The sequence below is a fragment of the Oncorhynchus keta genome, chromosome 1 (assembly GCF_023373465.1).
Source record: "Oncorhynchus keta strain PuntledgeMale-10-30-2019 chromosome 1, Oket_V2, whole genome shotgun sequence".
In the NCBI taxonomy this organism is placed as follows: domain Eukaryota; kingdom Metazoa; phylum Chordata; class Actinopteri; order Salmoniformes; family Salmonidae; genus Oncorhynchus; species Oncorhynchus keta.
The window spans coordinates 62714419-62729662 of NC_068421.1; the positions used below are offsets into that span (position 1 = coordinate 62714419).

Here is a 15244-nt window from a genome sequence, read left to right on the forward strand (position 1 = left end):
CTACAGCCTCACTGCTGCCTCACTGCTACTGCACACAGAAACCAAAGTTCTATCAGGTCTGTAAGTGCGCCAGAGCTCCATCTGTAGGGATACCTTTAAAAAACCATTGTGGCGTGGATTAGAAAACCAGTCAGTATCAGGTGTGACCACCATTTGCCTCATGCAGCGTGACACATCTCCTTCTCTTAGAGTTGATCAGGCTGTTGATTGTGGCCAGTGGAATGTTGTCCCACTCCTCTTCAAAGGCTGTGTAAAGTTTCTAGATATTTGCAGGAACTAGAACACCCTGTCGTACCCATCAATCCAGAGCATCCCAAACATGCTCAACAGGTAACATTTTCAGGTGAGTATGCAGGCCATGGAAGAATGGGACATTTTCAGCTTTCAGGAATTGTGTACAGATCCTTGCGACTGTGCATTATCATGCTGAAACATGAGGTGATGGCGGCGGATGAATGGCACAACAATGGGCCTGAGGATCTTGTCACGGTTTCCCTGTGCATTCAAATCTGTAACGGCAGATTTCCTCCTCTTCGTCTGAAGAGGATGTGTAGCAGGGATCGGACCAAAACGCAGCGTGGTAAGTGTCCATATCGTTTATTATAAAACATAAACTGAACACTAAGAACTACAAAACAATAAATGTGAACATGAACGAAAACCAAACCGAAACAGGTTCCCTCGGAGAGTTCATCAATGAGCTTGATGCCTTGATAAGCTCCTTTCCTGAGGATGGCTCACCTCTCACAGTTCTGGGCGACTTTAACCTCCCCACGTCTACCTTTGACTCATTCCTCTCTGCCTCCTTCTTTCCACTCCTCTCCTCTTTTGACCTCACCCTCTCACCTTCCCCCCCTACTCAGAAGGCAGGCAATACGCTTGACCTCATCTTTACTAGATGCTGTTCTTCCACTAACCTCATTGCAACTCCCCTCCAAGTCTCCGACCACTACCTTGTATCCTTTTCCCTCTCGCTCTCATCCAACACTTCCCACACTGCCCCTACTCGGATGGTATCGCGCCGTCCCAACCTTCGCTCTCTCTCCCCGCTACTCTCTCCTCTTCCATCCTATCATCTCTTCCCTCTGCTCAAACTTTCTCCAACCTATCTCCTGATTCTGCCTCCTCAACCCTCCTCTCCTCCCTTACTGCATCCTTTGACTCCCTATGTCCCCTATCCTCCAGGCCGGCTCGGTCCTCCCCTCCCGCTCCGTGGCTCGACGACTCATTGCGAGCTCACAGAACAGGGCTCCGGGCAGTCGAGCGGAAATGGAGGAAAACTCGCCTCCCTGCGGACCTGGCATCCTTTCACTCCCTCCTCTCTACATTTTCCTCCTCTGTCTCTGCTGCTAAAGCCACTTTCTACCATTCTAAATTCCAAGCATCTGCCTCTAACCCTAGGAAGCTCTTTGCCACCTTCTCCTCCCTCCTGAATCCTCCCCCCCTCCTCCCTCTCTGCAGATGACTTCGTCAACCATTTTGAAAAGAAGGTCGACGACATCCGATCCTCCTTTGCTAAGTCAAACGACACCGCTGGTTCTGCTCACACTGCCCTACCCTATGCTCTGACCTCTTTCTCCCCTCTCTCTCCAGATGAAATCTCGCGTCTTGTGACGGCCGGCCGCCCAACAACCTGCCCGCTTGACCCTATCCCCTCCTCTCTTCTCCAGACCATTTCCGGAGACCTTCTCCCTTACCTCACCTCGCTCATCAACTCATCCCTGACCGCTGGCTACGTCCCTCCCGTCTTCAAGAGAGCGAGAGTTGCACCCCTTCTGAAAAAACCTACACTCGATCCCTCCGATGTCAACAACTACAGGCCAGTATCCCTTCTCTCTTTTCTCTCCAAAACTCTTGAGCGTGCCGTCCTTGGCCAGCTCTACCGCTATCTCTCTCAGAATGACCTTCTTGATCCAAATCAGTCAGGTTTCAAGACTAGTCATTCAACTGAGACTGCTCTTCTCTGTATCACGGAGGCGCTCCGCACTGCTAAAGCTAACTCTCTCTCCTCTGCTCTCATCCTTCTAGACCTATCGGCTGCCTTCGATACTGTGAACCATCAGATCCTCCTCTCCACCCTCTCCGAGTTGGGCATCTCCGGCGCGGCCCACGCTTGATTGCGTCCTACCTGACAGGTCGCTCCTACCAGGTGGCGTGGCGAGAATCTGTCTCCTCACCACGCGCTCTCACCACTGGTGTCCCCCAGGGCTCTGTTCTAGGCCCTCTCTTATTCTCGCTATACACCAAGTCACTTGGCTCTGTCATAACCTCACATGGTCTCTCCTATCATTGCTATGCAGACGACACACAATTAATCTTCTCCTTTCCCCCTTCTGATGACCAGGTGGCGAATCGCATCTCTGCATGTCTGGCAGACATATCAGTGTGGATGACGGATCACCACCTCAAGCTGAACCTCAGCAAGACGGAGCTCCTCTTCCTCCCGGGAAGGACTGCCCGTTCCATGATCTCGCCATCACGGTTGACAACTCCATTGTGTCCTCCTCCCAGAGCGCTAAGAACCTTGGCGTGATCCTGGACAACACCCTGACGTTCTCAACTAACATCAAGGCGGTGTCCCGTTCCTGTAGGTTCATGCTCTACAACATCCGCAGAGTACGACCCTGCCTCACACAGGAAGCGGCGCAGGTCCTAATCCAGGCACTTGTCATCTCCCGTCTTGATTACTGCAACTCGCTGTTGGCTGGGCTCCCTGCCTGTGCCATTAAACCCTACAACTCATCCAGAACGCCGCAGCCCGTCTGGTGTTCAACCTTCCCAAGTTCTCTCACGTCACCCCGCTCCTCCGCTCTCTCCACTGGCTTCCAGTTGAAGCTCGCATCCGCTACAAGACCATGGTGCTTGCCTACGGAGCTGTGAGGGGAACAGCACCTCAGTACCTCCAGGCTCTGATCAGGCCCTACACCCAAACAAGGGCACTGCGTTCATCCACCTCTGGCCTGCTCGCCTCCCTACCACTGAGGAAGTACAGTTCCCGCTCAGCCCAGTCAAAACTGTTCGCTGCTCTGGCCCCCAATGGTGGAACAAACTCCCTCACGACGCCAGGACAGCGGAGTCAATCACCACCTTCCGGAGACACCTGAAACCCCACCTCTTCAAGGAATACCTAGGATAGGGTAAGTAAGGGTAAGTAATCCTTCTCACCCCCCTTACCCCCAAAAAAAAAAAAGATTTAGATGCAAGTGGCTGTTCCACTGGATGTCATAAGGTGTATGCACCAATTTGTAAGTCGCTCTGGATAAGAGCGTCTGCTAAATGACTTAAATGTAAATGTAAATGAAACAGTCCCGTGTTCTGACAAACACAGACACGGAAACAAACACCCACAAACCAACAGTGAAACCCAGGCTACCTAAGTATGATTCTCAATCAGAGACAACTAACGACACCTGCCTCTGATTGAGAACCATACTAGGCCGAAATAGAAACCAAACATAGAAACACAAAACATAGACTGCCCACGCCAACTCACGCCCTGACCATACTAAATAAAGACAAAACAAAGGAAATAAAGGTCAGAACGTGACAAAATCGGCATCGATAAAATGCAATTGTGTTTGTTGCCTGTAGATTATGCCTTCCCATACCATCACCCCACCAACACCATCGGGTACTCTGTTCACAATGCTGACATCAGCAAACCCCTCACCCACACAATGCCATACACGCTGTCTGTTGAAACTGGGATTTATCCAGGAGAGCATATTTCTCCAGCTGCCAGGGGTCATCGAAGGTGAGCATTTGCCCACGGAAGTCGGTTATGACGCCGAATGGCAGTCAGGTCAAGAAAGACCCTGGTGAGGACGACAAGCACGGAGATGAGCTTTCCTAAGACTGTTTCTGACAGTTTGTGCAGAAATACTTTGTGCAAACTCTGTTTCAACAGCTGTCCGGGAGGCTGGTCTCAGACAATCCCGAAGGTGAAGAAGCCGGATATGGAGGTCCTGGGCTGGCGTGGTTACACATGGTCTGCGGTTGTACTGCCAAATTCTCTAAAACAACGTTGGAGCCGGTTTATGGTAGAGAAATTAACAAATTATCTGGCAACAGCTCTGGTGGACATTCCTGCAGTCAACATGCCAATTGCATGCTCCCTCAACATTTGAGACATCTGCGGCACTGTGTTGTGTGACAAAATGCACATTGTGTACATGTGTAATTATCATGCTGTTTAATCAGCTTCTTAATATGCAACATCTCTCAGGTGGCTGGATTATCTTGGCAAAGGAGAAATGCTCACTAACAGAGATGTAAACAAATTTGTGCACAACATTTTAGAGAAATAAGCTTTTTGTGTGTATGGAATATTTCTGGGATCTTTACATGTTGCGTTTATATTTTTGTTCAGTATAGATCAGAACTTGACCGCTGCAGTAGACAGAGATAGAGAGGATTTTCTTTTCTAATTTACGCTGCTGCTCTTTGCTTTTCACGAGAGTGGCACACGTACTGTAGCTTGTTGGCCAATCATAAGTCATCAAAGTGGCAATAGTCTGCAGTCATAGAGTCTCCATGAGGAGCAAAAGTTAGGAGATAAGTTGTTGTTTGTAACTGTGTAGGACAAGAAAGCGCATGCAGCCTCAATTAGCCTAGCTTAACTAGCCTCTCCCGGTTTGATGCTGTCAACACAGGTACTAGTAATCATATTGGAAGATAAATAACCTAGCTTTGGCAGTTATTAGTCTACTATTGCGCGAGTCGGCTTGTTGGTCTCTCATCTCTCCCTCCTCCCCGTGGTCACTCGCTCACACTCACAGTAGCCTACACAACACAGCGCTGCCGGGTCCATTCGGAACTGGTCTCTATATTTAAAAAATGTATTTATGCATATCAGTTCTGGATGGGAAAGCACCATGTCCATTTCAGAACGGGTCCAACTTTTTCTACCACAGGGTACACTTCTCTTTTCTTTTTCTACCACAGGGTACACTTCTCTTTTCTTTTTCTACCACAGGGTACACTTCTCTTTTCTTTTTCTACCACAGGGTACACTTCTCTTTTCTTTTTCTACCACAGGGTACACTTCTCTTTTCTTTTTCTACCACAGGGTACACTTCTCTTTTCTTTTTCTACCACAGGGTACACTTCTCTTTTCTTTTTCTTTAAATTTTACCACTTTTTCTCCCCAATTTCGTGGTATCCAATTGTTTAGTAGCTACTATCTTGTCTCATCGCTGCAACTCCCGTATGGGCTCGGGAGAGACGAAGGTTGAAAGTCATGCGTCCTCCGATACACAACCCAACCAAGCCACACTGCTTCTTAACACAGCGCGCATCCAACCCGGAAGCCAGCCGCACCAATGTGTCGGAGGAAACACTGTGCACCTGGAAACCTTGGTTGGCACGCACTGCGCCCGGCCCACCACAGGAGTCGCTAGTGCGCGATGAAACAAGGACCGGCCAAACCCTCCCTAACACGGATGACGCTAGGCCACTGACCTCGCGGTCGCGGCCAGTTACGACAGAGCCTGGGCGCGAACCCAGAGTCTGGTGGCACAACTGACGCTGCAGTACAGCGCCCTTAACCACTGCGCCACCCGGGAGGCCAGGGTACACTTCTCACCATGGGGGAAACTGTTTATCAGTTATACCTCTCATCTGGACAAATCACTTCCTGTGAGGTCAGGAGACCCAGGGCGATGATTGACTCAGTGACACCACCACACTGTCCCCATGCTGAGGGGAGGGGAGGGGATGCGAAGCTGGGCTAGCCCATGCCCCAGGTCCAGCTGCACAGGTCACAGGTCACAGGTCACTGGCTGTGCATGGGCCAGGTGCCTACAGTATGAAAATAATTATGGCAGATGAAGAATCACCATCGGAGACCCTCTTGATGACACGGGAGCGGCAAGTTACAGGACATTGTAATCAGCTACGTTTATTGGGAACAAATGACATGTGGACAGTAGGGTTTGGAGCTGTCAGATCTAGCCACCACAGTAGAAGTAGGGCTCATGTTTCAGATTAGGGTTCGCACTGACATGATGCACATCAGTCTTTCCCTGCTCTCCCTCCCTCCCTCACCGTCACTCTCTCTCTCTTTCTCTCTCGCTTTTCCTCTCTCGTTTTTTTCAGTCTGTCAGCCTGACCTCATCTTTGTTCCAATCAACCATAGAGAGAGATCCAATCACCATAGAGAGAGATCCAATCACCATAGAGAGAGATCCAATCACCAAAGAGAGAGATCCAATCACCATAGAGAGAGATCCAATCAACCATAGTGTTCAAATTACATCGCAAATTATAATTGACTATAATTGTTTCCACATCTCTTTCATTTCAGGTTTTGATCTCTTTTCATACAGCTTGAGATGGTTGATAATTTGCTTGCACAAAAGTCCAAAAGTCCATTATGCTACTGAGTTTATTCAAGTTATTCATTATGATTTTAGAAAAATAACCTCCAACAACACAAATGTTATCCAACAATACACCTGCTGTAACGGTTCTCCTCGTCATCGGAGGAAGAGTAGTCAAGATCGGACCAAAATGCAGCGTGGTATGTGTCCATGTTAAAATGTAATAAATCAACTGAACACTGAATAACAAAACAACAAAGAGAGTGAACGAAACAGTCCTGTAAGGTGCAACAACACAAAACAGAAAACAACTACCCACAAATCAAGTGGGAAAAACAGGCTACCTAAGTATGATTCTCAATCAGAGACAACGATTGACAGCTGCCTCTGATTGAGAACCATACCAGGCCAAACACATAGAAAACCAAAACTAGAACAACACATACAGTGAGGCAAAAAATGTATTTAGTCAGCTACCAATTGTGCAAGTTCTCCCACTTATAAAGATGAGAGAGGCCTGTAATTTGCATCATAGGTACACTTCAAATATGACAGACAAAATGAGAAGAAAAATCCAGAAAATCACATTGTAGGATTTTTAATGAATTTATTTTCAAATTATGGTGGAAAATAAGTATTTGGTCACCTACAAACAAGCAAGATTTCTGGCTCTCACAGACCTGCAACTTCTTCTTTAAGGGGCTCCTCTGTCCTCCACTCGTTACCTGTATTAATGGCACCTGTTTGAACTTGTTATCAGTATAAAAGACACCTGTCCACAACCTCAAACAGTCACACTACAAACTCCACTATGGCCAAGACCAAAGAGCTGTCAAAGGACACCAGAAATAAAATTGTAGACCTGCACCAGGCTGGGAAGACTGAATCTGCAACAGGTAAGCAGCTTGGTTTGAAGAAATCAACTGTGGGAGCAATTATTAGGAAATGGAAGACATACAAGACCACTGATAATCTCCCTCGATCTGGGGCTCCACGTAAGATCTCACCCCGTGGGGTAAAAATGATCACAAGAACGGTGAGAAAAAATCCCAGAACCACACGGGGGGACCTAGTGAATGACCTGCAGAGAGCTGGGACCAAAGTAACAAAGCCTACCATCAGTAACACACTACGCCGCCAGGGACTCAAATCCTGCAGTGCCAGACGTGTCCCCCTGCTTAAGCCAGTACATGTCCAGGCTCGTCTGAAGTTTGCTAGATAGCATTTGGATGATCCAGAAGAAGATTGGGAGAATGTCATATGATCAGATGAAACCAAAATAGAACCTTTTGGTAAAAACTCAACTCGTCGTGTTTGGAGGACAAAGAATGCTGAGTTGCATCCAAAGAACACCATACCTACTGTGAAGTATGGGGGTGGAAACATCACGCTTTGGGGCTGTTTTTCTGCAAAGGGACCAGGACGACTGATCCGTGTAAAGGAAAGAATGAATGGGGCCATGTATCGTGAGATTTTGAGTGAAAACCTCCTTCCATCAGCAAGGGCATTGAAGATGAAACGTGGCTGGGTGTTTCAGCATGACAATGATCCCAAACACACCGCCCGGGCAACGAAGGAGTGGCTTCGTAAGAAGCATTTCAAGGTCCTGGAGTGGCCCAGCCAGTCTCCAGATCTCAACCCCATAGAAAATCTTTGGAGGGAGTTGAAAGTCTGTGTTGCCCAGCAACAGCCCCAAAACATCACTGCTCTAGAGGAGATCTGCATGGAGGAATGGGTCAAAATACCAGCAGCAGTGTGTGAAAACCTTGTGAAGACTTACAGAAAACGTTTGACCTCTGTCATTGCCAACAAAGGGTATATAACAAAGTATTGAGATAAACTTTTGTTATTTATTTTCCACCATAATTTGCAAATAAATACATTTAAAATCCTACAATGTGATTTTCTGGATTTTGTTTTCTAATTTTGGCTGTCATAGTTGAAGTGTAACTATGATGAAAATTACAGGCCTCTCTCATATTTTTAAGTGGGAGAACTTGCACAATTGGTGGCTGACTAAATACTTTTTTGCCCCACTGTAGAATGCCCACCCCAACTCACACCCTGACGAACCTAAACAAGAAACATAACAAAGGAACTAAGGTCAGGACATGACACCTGCCTTATAAAAATGTCCCTTCCCTGGAACAATAGAAAGGCAGGCAGTCGTCCAATACTTTGTATTGGTGATTTACTCATGTTCTCATTGGAAATAACAGGCATTACACCAAGAGTTAATGATAGAGTGTTCGCTCCAGGCTGTGGTCATTAGAAATTAGACTTATATTATCACTGCATCCTGTATACTACTACACTGAGAAGCAGTTCATGACTTGGCCTTGCAACATTGCTCCGTTGTAGGGCAGTTGTGTTCCAGGTTCCCATGCATGTGCAGGGCAGCTGTGTGTGTGTGTGTGTGTGTGTGTGTGTGTGTGTGTGTGTGTGTGTGTGTGTGTGTGTGTGTGTGTGTGTGTGTGTGTGTGTGTGTGTGTGTGTGTGTGTGTGTGTGTGTGTGTGTGTGTGTGTGTGTGCTCTTTGACAGCATAGTTAGGAGGTGCTGATGAAAGAGGAGAGGCTGTGTGGGCCCAGTGCCTCTCAAATTAGCGCAGGAGCCCCGCACCCTGTCACTCGGGAGGCCCAGGCATGCCGGGCTTGTGTGTGTGTGTGTGTGTGTGTGTGTGTGTGTGTGTGTGTGTGTGTGTGTGTGTGTGTGTGTGTGTGTGTGTGTGTGTGTGTGTGTGTGTGTGTGTGTGTGTGTGTGTGTGTGTGTGTGTGTGTGTGTGTGTGTGTGTGTGTGTGTGTGTGTGGTGCAGGGGAATAGCCTCCCAGTCCTAGCACATCAAAGACATGCTTGGACCTCCCAGAGTTTGGAAAAATTGACTTGAGTTGACCTCCCCCTAACCATTCCTGGGCCATCCTTTATTTAGACCTCCATGTTACCCTTCCACTACAGCCCTTCCAAGGAGATATAAAACACGGATACTCCCCATGTTTCTGTCATCAAGTCATTTGGTTATTCTGTCCATCTTTCAGTGTTAAGTTACAGGGCAAGATACTAACAGTGGTTGTATCATAGCACCAAGACAGGCAGTCAGCCCAGTGAAAAGAGGACTACCCGTCCCACACAGTCTTTTACCTCACACCTTCACTAACTCATGTTACACTTACAGCTGTCAACGTGACACCTTGTCAGCTGATTCAGCTCTCATGTCTGTTTTGTAAGGCTCAGGCACCATAATAACTTTAAAACCACCTACACAGCTTTGAAACATACTGTTTCTAATCATATTTTTTTCCTCCCATTCATTGTCATCTTCTACATTCTCCACTAACTCCTCCCAAGACTTCCCTTCTATTAAATCTCCCAACTCCCTGCCCCCAGCCGCCAACCAAATGCATCCAACAATCACATATCCCCCAACTCCAATGATCATGTCCAAAACCCACCCCCTCCACAGCCCCCTCTCTTACCTGGGAGAAGTTAAGTCCGTTGAGGGGGTGACACTGCTCCTCCACCCGCTCCACCGCTCCTGTCCTCTTCCCCATGCGGTCGGCCTCCTGGGCCAGGAACAGGTCCAGTACGGGGGTCCCCCGGGACCTCACGTCTGACTCCGTCAGAGAGTTAACCATCAGCATCACCCACACAGGCCTCTTCCTCTCCCAGTTTCCTGCAATGGCATTGAAGAGGTAGTCAGCGTACAGCCCCCGGCCCCGCTGGTCTGCCGTCATCCAGTAGGGCATCATGTGCTTGACGTAGTCCAGGTGGCGTTTGAGGCGGCGGTACAGGTCCCGGGGCAGCAGGGTCTGCAGGTTTTCCCCGTGGGGCAGCAGCTGGCAGCTGGTCAACTTGGAGATGGTCAGGGGGTCAGTCAGGTCTAGCTCGAAGAACACGTTGGCGCTGGTCTGAAAGGCCCGTTTGGAGACATCTGGGATGAAGTCCCACACACGGGTATAGGGCACATGGATGGTCCCAAAGAGATAGGAGGGGGGATAGGGAGCTGGGCGCTCCACCGTCCAGAGGAAAGAGTTCATGTCGGTTTGCTATGGGGGCGCAGGGGGGTTGAGGGGGAGGATGAGGAGGAGGAGATGCGAGAGAGAGTTTATGACAATCAGTATTTGAATAGAGTAAATTAACCTTCTGAGTAAAGGCCATTGACAGTAGTTAAGTCAAAAGTACTTTTTGTGATATAGTGATTCAAAACTGGCTTTTTAGTTGGTTGAGATACAGGTCAATGCAATAGAATCTGTTGAAATGTCAGCTGGAGATAAAGGCAAGGGACTCAATGAAACCTTGTCAGCTAAATTCCACTGTGCTGCTCTCTGTCTGTCTGCTGTTCTGAGGCAATGAGTTTATAGTGAAGCTTTCTCCTTGTAAACAGACCCCAGTGTATTGTTGAGGTGCATAGCTATGCTGCCAATGCCTCTGTGAAGCTGGGAAGCCTTTCAAGGGTTGCTACGGCAGTATAAACATACTGAACCATATAAAACTGCTGCAACCCACCTAACTGGGATATCCTTTACTTGAGGAAGTATTTTTTTGCAAAAGCCATTGGATAGCCTACACAAACAACAAAATACACACAAATAGGCCTTTGCTGAACATTTTGTCAAACGTGGCTACTGTATCTGGTTTACTGAACACTATAAAAGTCTGATAAAATGGAAAAAGCTTTGTTTATGTGTCTATTTCTTACAGTTTATTAACATTCCAGGGATTTGATGAGGGTCCTTATGCCTTCTTTACAAAAACATCCATAGATCATAGCTCTGCAAAACATAAGTCAAACCATAGAGATGCTGGTATGATGCTGGGATTGAGGATTTTTTTTATTTGTATCAGTAGCTTAGCAGTTTCGCTGGGTCCACCAACATGGTCCAAAAATGTTGCTGTCTTAGAACTCATTTTGTGACATTCTACATATTTTGCCATGAGGCTGAGAGAAAATGTTGCCGTCTTAGAACTCATTTCCTGACATTCTACATATTTTGCCATGAGGCTGAGAGAAAATGTTGCTGTCTTAGAACTCATTTCCTGACATTCTACATATTTTGCCATGAGGCTGAGAGAAAATGTTGCTGTCTTAGAACTCATTTCCTGACATTCTACATATTTTGCCATGAGGCTGAAAGAAAATGTTGCTGTTTTAAAGGACAGTTTCTGTAATTCTAAACATTTATTTCATGACTTTCATGATATGTTCATATGCTATCTGCGGGGCCAAGCCCCTTTAAATGTTTATTTCTACCCTAATTCAATGAAAACGTCCCCAGTTGTAATAACAATTGTAATGCCAATGCCATGCTAACATTTGTCATTTTAAATTACATTTTTTAAAGGATTTCAAAACCCTGTCAAAAGGCATTAAATATTTGGAAATATTATTGTTTTTGCAAGGGATTGTTATTGTCATAAATGTCATTTGTATAATTTTAGGCCTAATTATTGCATTGAACTATGTTTTATACTAAAATGCTTGCACATCCTTTCAAACTTGCAATTTGTGATGAAGACGTTTCAAAACGTTTCTTTTGAAAGGATTTTCACATTAGCATAGCCTAAGTACAACAAAATAAATGCATGGGTGACGCCTACAGCTCTGACTATTATATTTTGGCTATATATTTTGGTAACTTTATACATATCATTTGTTAATCATTAAATCGTCAAACGTCTGTTCGTCTTCACCGAGACAGGAAGACTTCTTTACGATCGAATAAGGATAGTTGAAGTCCGTTTTACTTGACTTGGCCGAGCCCAGACCTGAGGAGAGCTCCTAGCCCGCTGGTTGTAGCTCGCTCCGGAGCACTGATGTGAACAACTCAATTTTATTGGGTAATTACATTTAACACAAAACAGATACCTCTGTACTGACGTATTACAAATCACATGAAGTGGGAACAACATATACAGTTCATCCCTGGACCCTGACAACAATGCCATTATAAGATGCAGGTTAAAAATACCAACATTTTCATTATTTTGTGGACTATGTTGTAGCAATACTATCAAGTCAACCCTGATAAATATTTTCAATAATGTATTATAACACATTTGTATTATATTAATATATCACATCATGCCCCGTTAAAATTAACTGTACTGAACGTTATTACTGCAGTCATGTAATTCCAGTTATGATGTTGCGTTTCTATCTGGGAATTTGTAGTCTATCAGTCATGTAGACCAGACCAGTCATGTAATCTACGCGTACGACACGCATTGTCTCTATCATCAGCACAAGAGAAGAATCAGAAGGAAATGAATTAGAACCATGAGAAATGCACACTGAGAGACATACAGACAGGAGCATGTGCAACATGGTCCTGGCCAGATAAAATAACACTCAAATTAAATGAATTCGAATGGGCTGACTCCCTTTGTGAAAACAAGCCCATTCCATAATTTTGCAAATATGCCCTATAACTGTTTTAATAGGTCGTGTTTCATTGAAACTTGATCCGTTTGGATTGAAAGGTAATTGAAACTTTTCCAAATAAATGTATGTAAAGTCAAGTCACCCGTTTGTGTTCCCCACTATCTTTTGTCATATAAACAGGCATATGGTAGGCGCGCATGAACCATATTTCGCTTGGCAACTGCTTCCATTTTTCAGGCCCAGACTTATGTGAGGAAACTCAAGAACAGGCTATGTCAAGTAAAATAACTTCTTTTTGAGGTGGCATTGGAAGCAATTATGCTGATTGGAAATTGTTTCAATTATAGGCCATGGGCTTTTCCCTCTTCAACTTGTAGGCTACAGGCCTATTAACGAAGCCTTGAAATAATGTATTAGCCTAACAATATATGATGGCATAATAATAATATTAATAATAACACATGTGATAATTATACTATAATAATACGGTAGCCTAATAAAGTTGCTATAAACAGAATTATTGTTATTGTATTTAACGTGTAGGTAGTTATTATAGCATGTCAATATTTCCATGACAATAACACTCAAAACTTGTTGTTGTTATTGTTAATTTGGTTGTTACACAAAAACTCAATAACTACACAATATCTCACTATTTTTATATTGGCCTACCCGCTGCACATACGACAACTTATTCAGGAACACTGTAAGCAAAGTGCGTTTATTGAAATTGTATAATTGGTTGTAGCCTACTGTGGCAGTTGTAGACTAGACACATACATTTGCAATTAACCCAAAATATTTAGCAAAAAGGCTTGAGTCTATCCATTCAAGGACATCTTCATGTGTGACATTGCCTCATGACATTACTGAAACAGGTAAGTAACTGTAACTACTCCGCACAACTTACCGACTTCGGTGGGTCACATTGCCTCGGTCTCTTGCGGGTGTCCCGGGGTGCGACAGCGTGCAAGAGAGCGGTAAGTAAGAACCATCGAAGTCCTTGCGGACAGACCATCTCGAGATGAGAGGATAGTGGTGTCGACAGGCTGTTGTAGATACTTCAACCTTCCCCCTGTCTCTTTCTCGCTGTTTACTGGCTTTCGCCTCCTAACATGTAACAAAATAGACCCGTATGAGACAGGGTTCGGCTCACATGTGCCATTCGGAAGGAGGACATAGATCATTCCGACTCTCAGCCATTCCCAAACCCCACGCAACTATTAACGGGCGACGCGTTCTACTTTCCCTATCTCTTCTCACTCGGCGCTGTCCTGTGTCAGTCGGTTTTTCAGCAGTTGCAGAGGAAAGTTTTCGCAGTGCGCTCTAGAAGTTTGAAGCCTGGCTGGTTGAGTGGAGGAGGTGGTACGCTTAGAATATTTTCCCCAAATGCTTATTTTAAGAGGAGGGGAAGGTAGGTTTTGAGGGGAAAGGGAGAGCACAGCTTTGCGTGTGAGTGAGAGATGATATGGGAGATGGAGTCATTCAAACTGTCATCTGTAATTCCAGTGCTTAAAACCCTGCACGAATCAAAATAATGCAATGCCATGTTGCCAACCACTGAAAGGGCAGGTGAGACAATGTTGCAATGCCAGTCTGGTGCCTTTCAAGGAGTCCTTCAAAAAATCTTAAGTTATGTTAAACATGTCATATGTTTCATTTTCATTTGGTTCACATGTATCACTGTCATTGCTTGTTTGACACTTTTTGCACAAGAGTTTAATATGGGCCCTTAGGCCCAGTGGCCCAGTCCTGAGTGATTCATGTCTACAATTAAACATCTCAGTAAAGACAACTGTGAAGAGTTTTTTATTTATTTATCCTATAATAGCCCTCTTCGATATGGTCATCTTGTGTAATTCTGAATGGTTCTGATGAATGGCCATGTTGAGAGACAAAGTTTTCCCTCTCTTCAGTCCACAGTATCAAAACTATGCCATGACCCATGTTATTGTCCACATGGCAGACAGTGTGACAGAATCAAGTAGTGGGCCATTTATCATGGGAGCCCCTCAAACAAGTGCCACCCGGGCCTCCCCTCTGGGGCGATGGCAGAAAGGCCCTGGACAAGCCATTCTTTGTCCTCTCTCTTATTTGAACTCTCTCTCCTCACTCCTCTCCTATCATCTCTGGACGCCTGGTCTGTGTTTGACTCTGACTGTCCTCACGGTTCTCCAACTGGATTCTGGATACACATGTAACAAATTATCTGATTGTTCTGGGGTTGTTGCTTAAGTGTCTTTTATCTCCCTCTACATTCACATTGATGAGCTGAATTGTGATCGTTTCATCTAAGAACTGATCCCAAATCAGTCTACGAAGGGTTTGATTTATGTCTACCCCACAGTATTGGTTATGAAAACATTTTCAAGGTAGCTTTTTTTCATGCATCAGGATAAGAATACCTACCTCCTAGACTTGGCCTACTCATATCTAATCTAATCCGAATGTACCTATTTGCCCTTGCAACTCCCCTTGCAGTTAGTTCTTGTGCAAGACAGGTGATTTCAGTTGCAGCCTCCTCTGTTGTAATGTGACCACCTGCAG

The 15244-nt window shown here is 45.5% G+C and overlaps 1 protein-coding gene across 1 annotated transcript in view; it reads right to left on the reverse strand.

Annotated features, from left to right (window-relative positions):
* Positions 1-14076, reverse strand: part of trabd2b (TraB domain containing 2B) — a 107875-nt gene extending 93799 nt beyond the window's left edge. The window contains exons 1-2 of the mRNA XM_052457403.1: positions 13608-14076; positions 9792-10361 (exon numbers count right to left, since the gene is read on the reverse strand). Of these exons, the coding sequence (XP_052313363.1) occupies positions 9792-10361; positions 13608-13715 (678 nt within the window). The 5' untranslated portion in view covers positions 13716-14076. The remainder of the gene's footprint in view (positions 1-9791; positions 10362-13607) is intronic.
* Positions 14077-15244: the final 1168 nt, after the last annotated feature.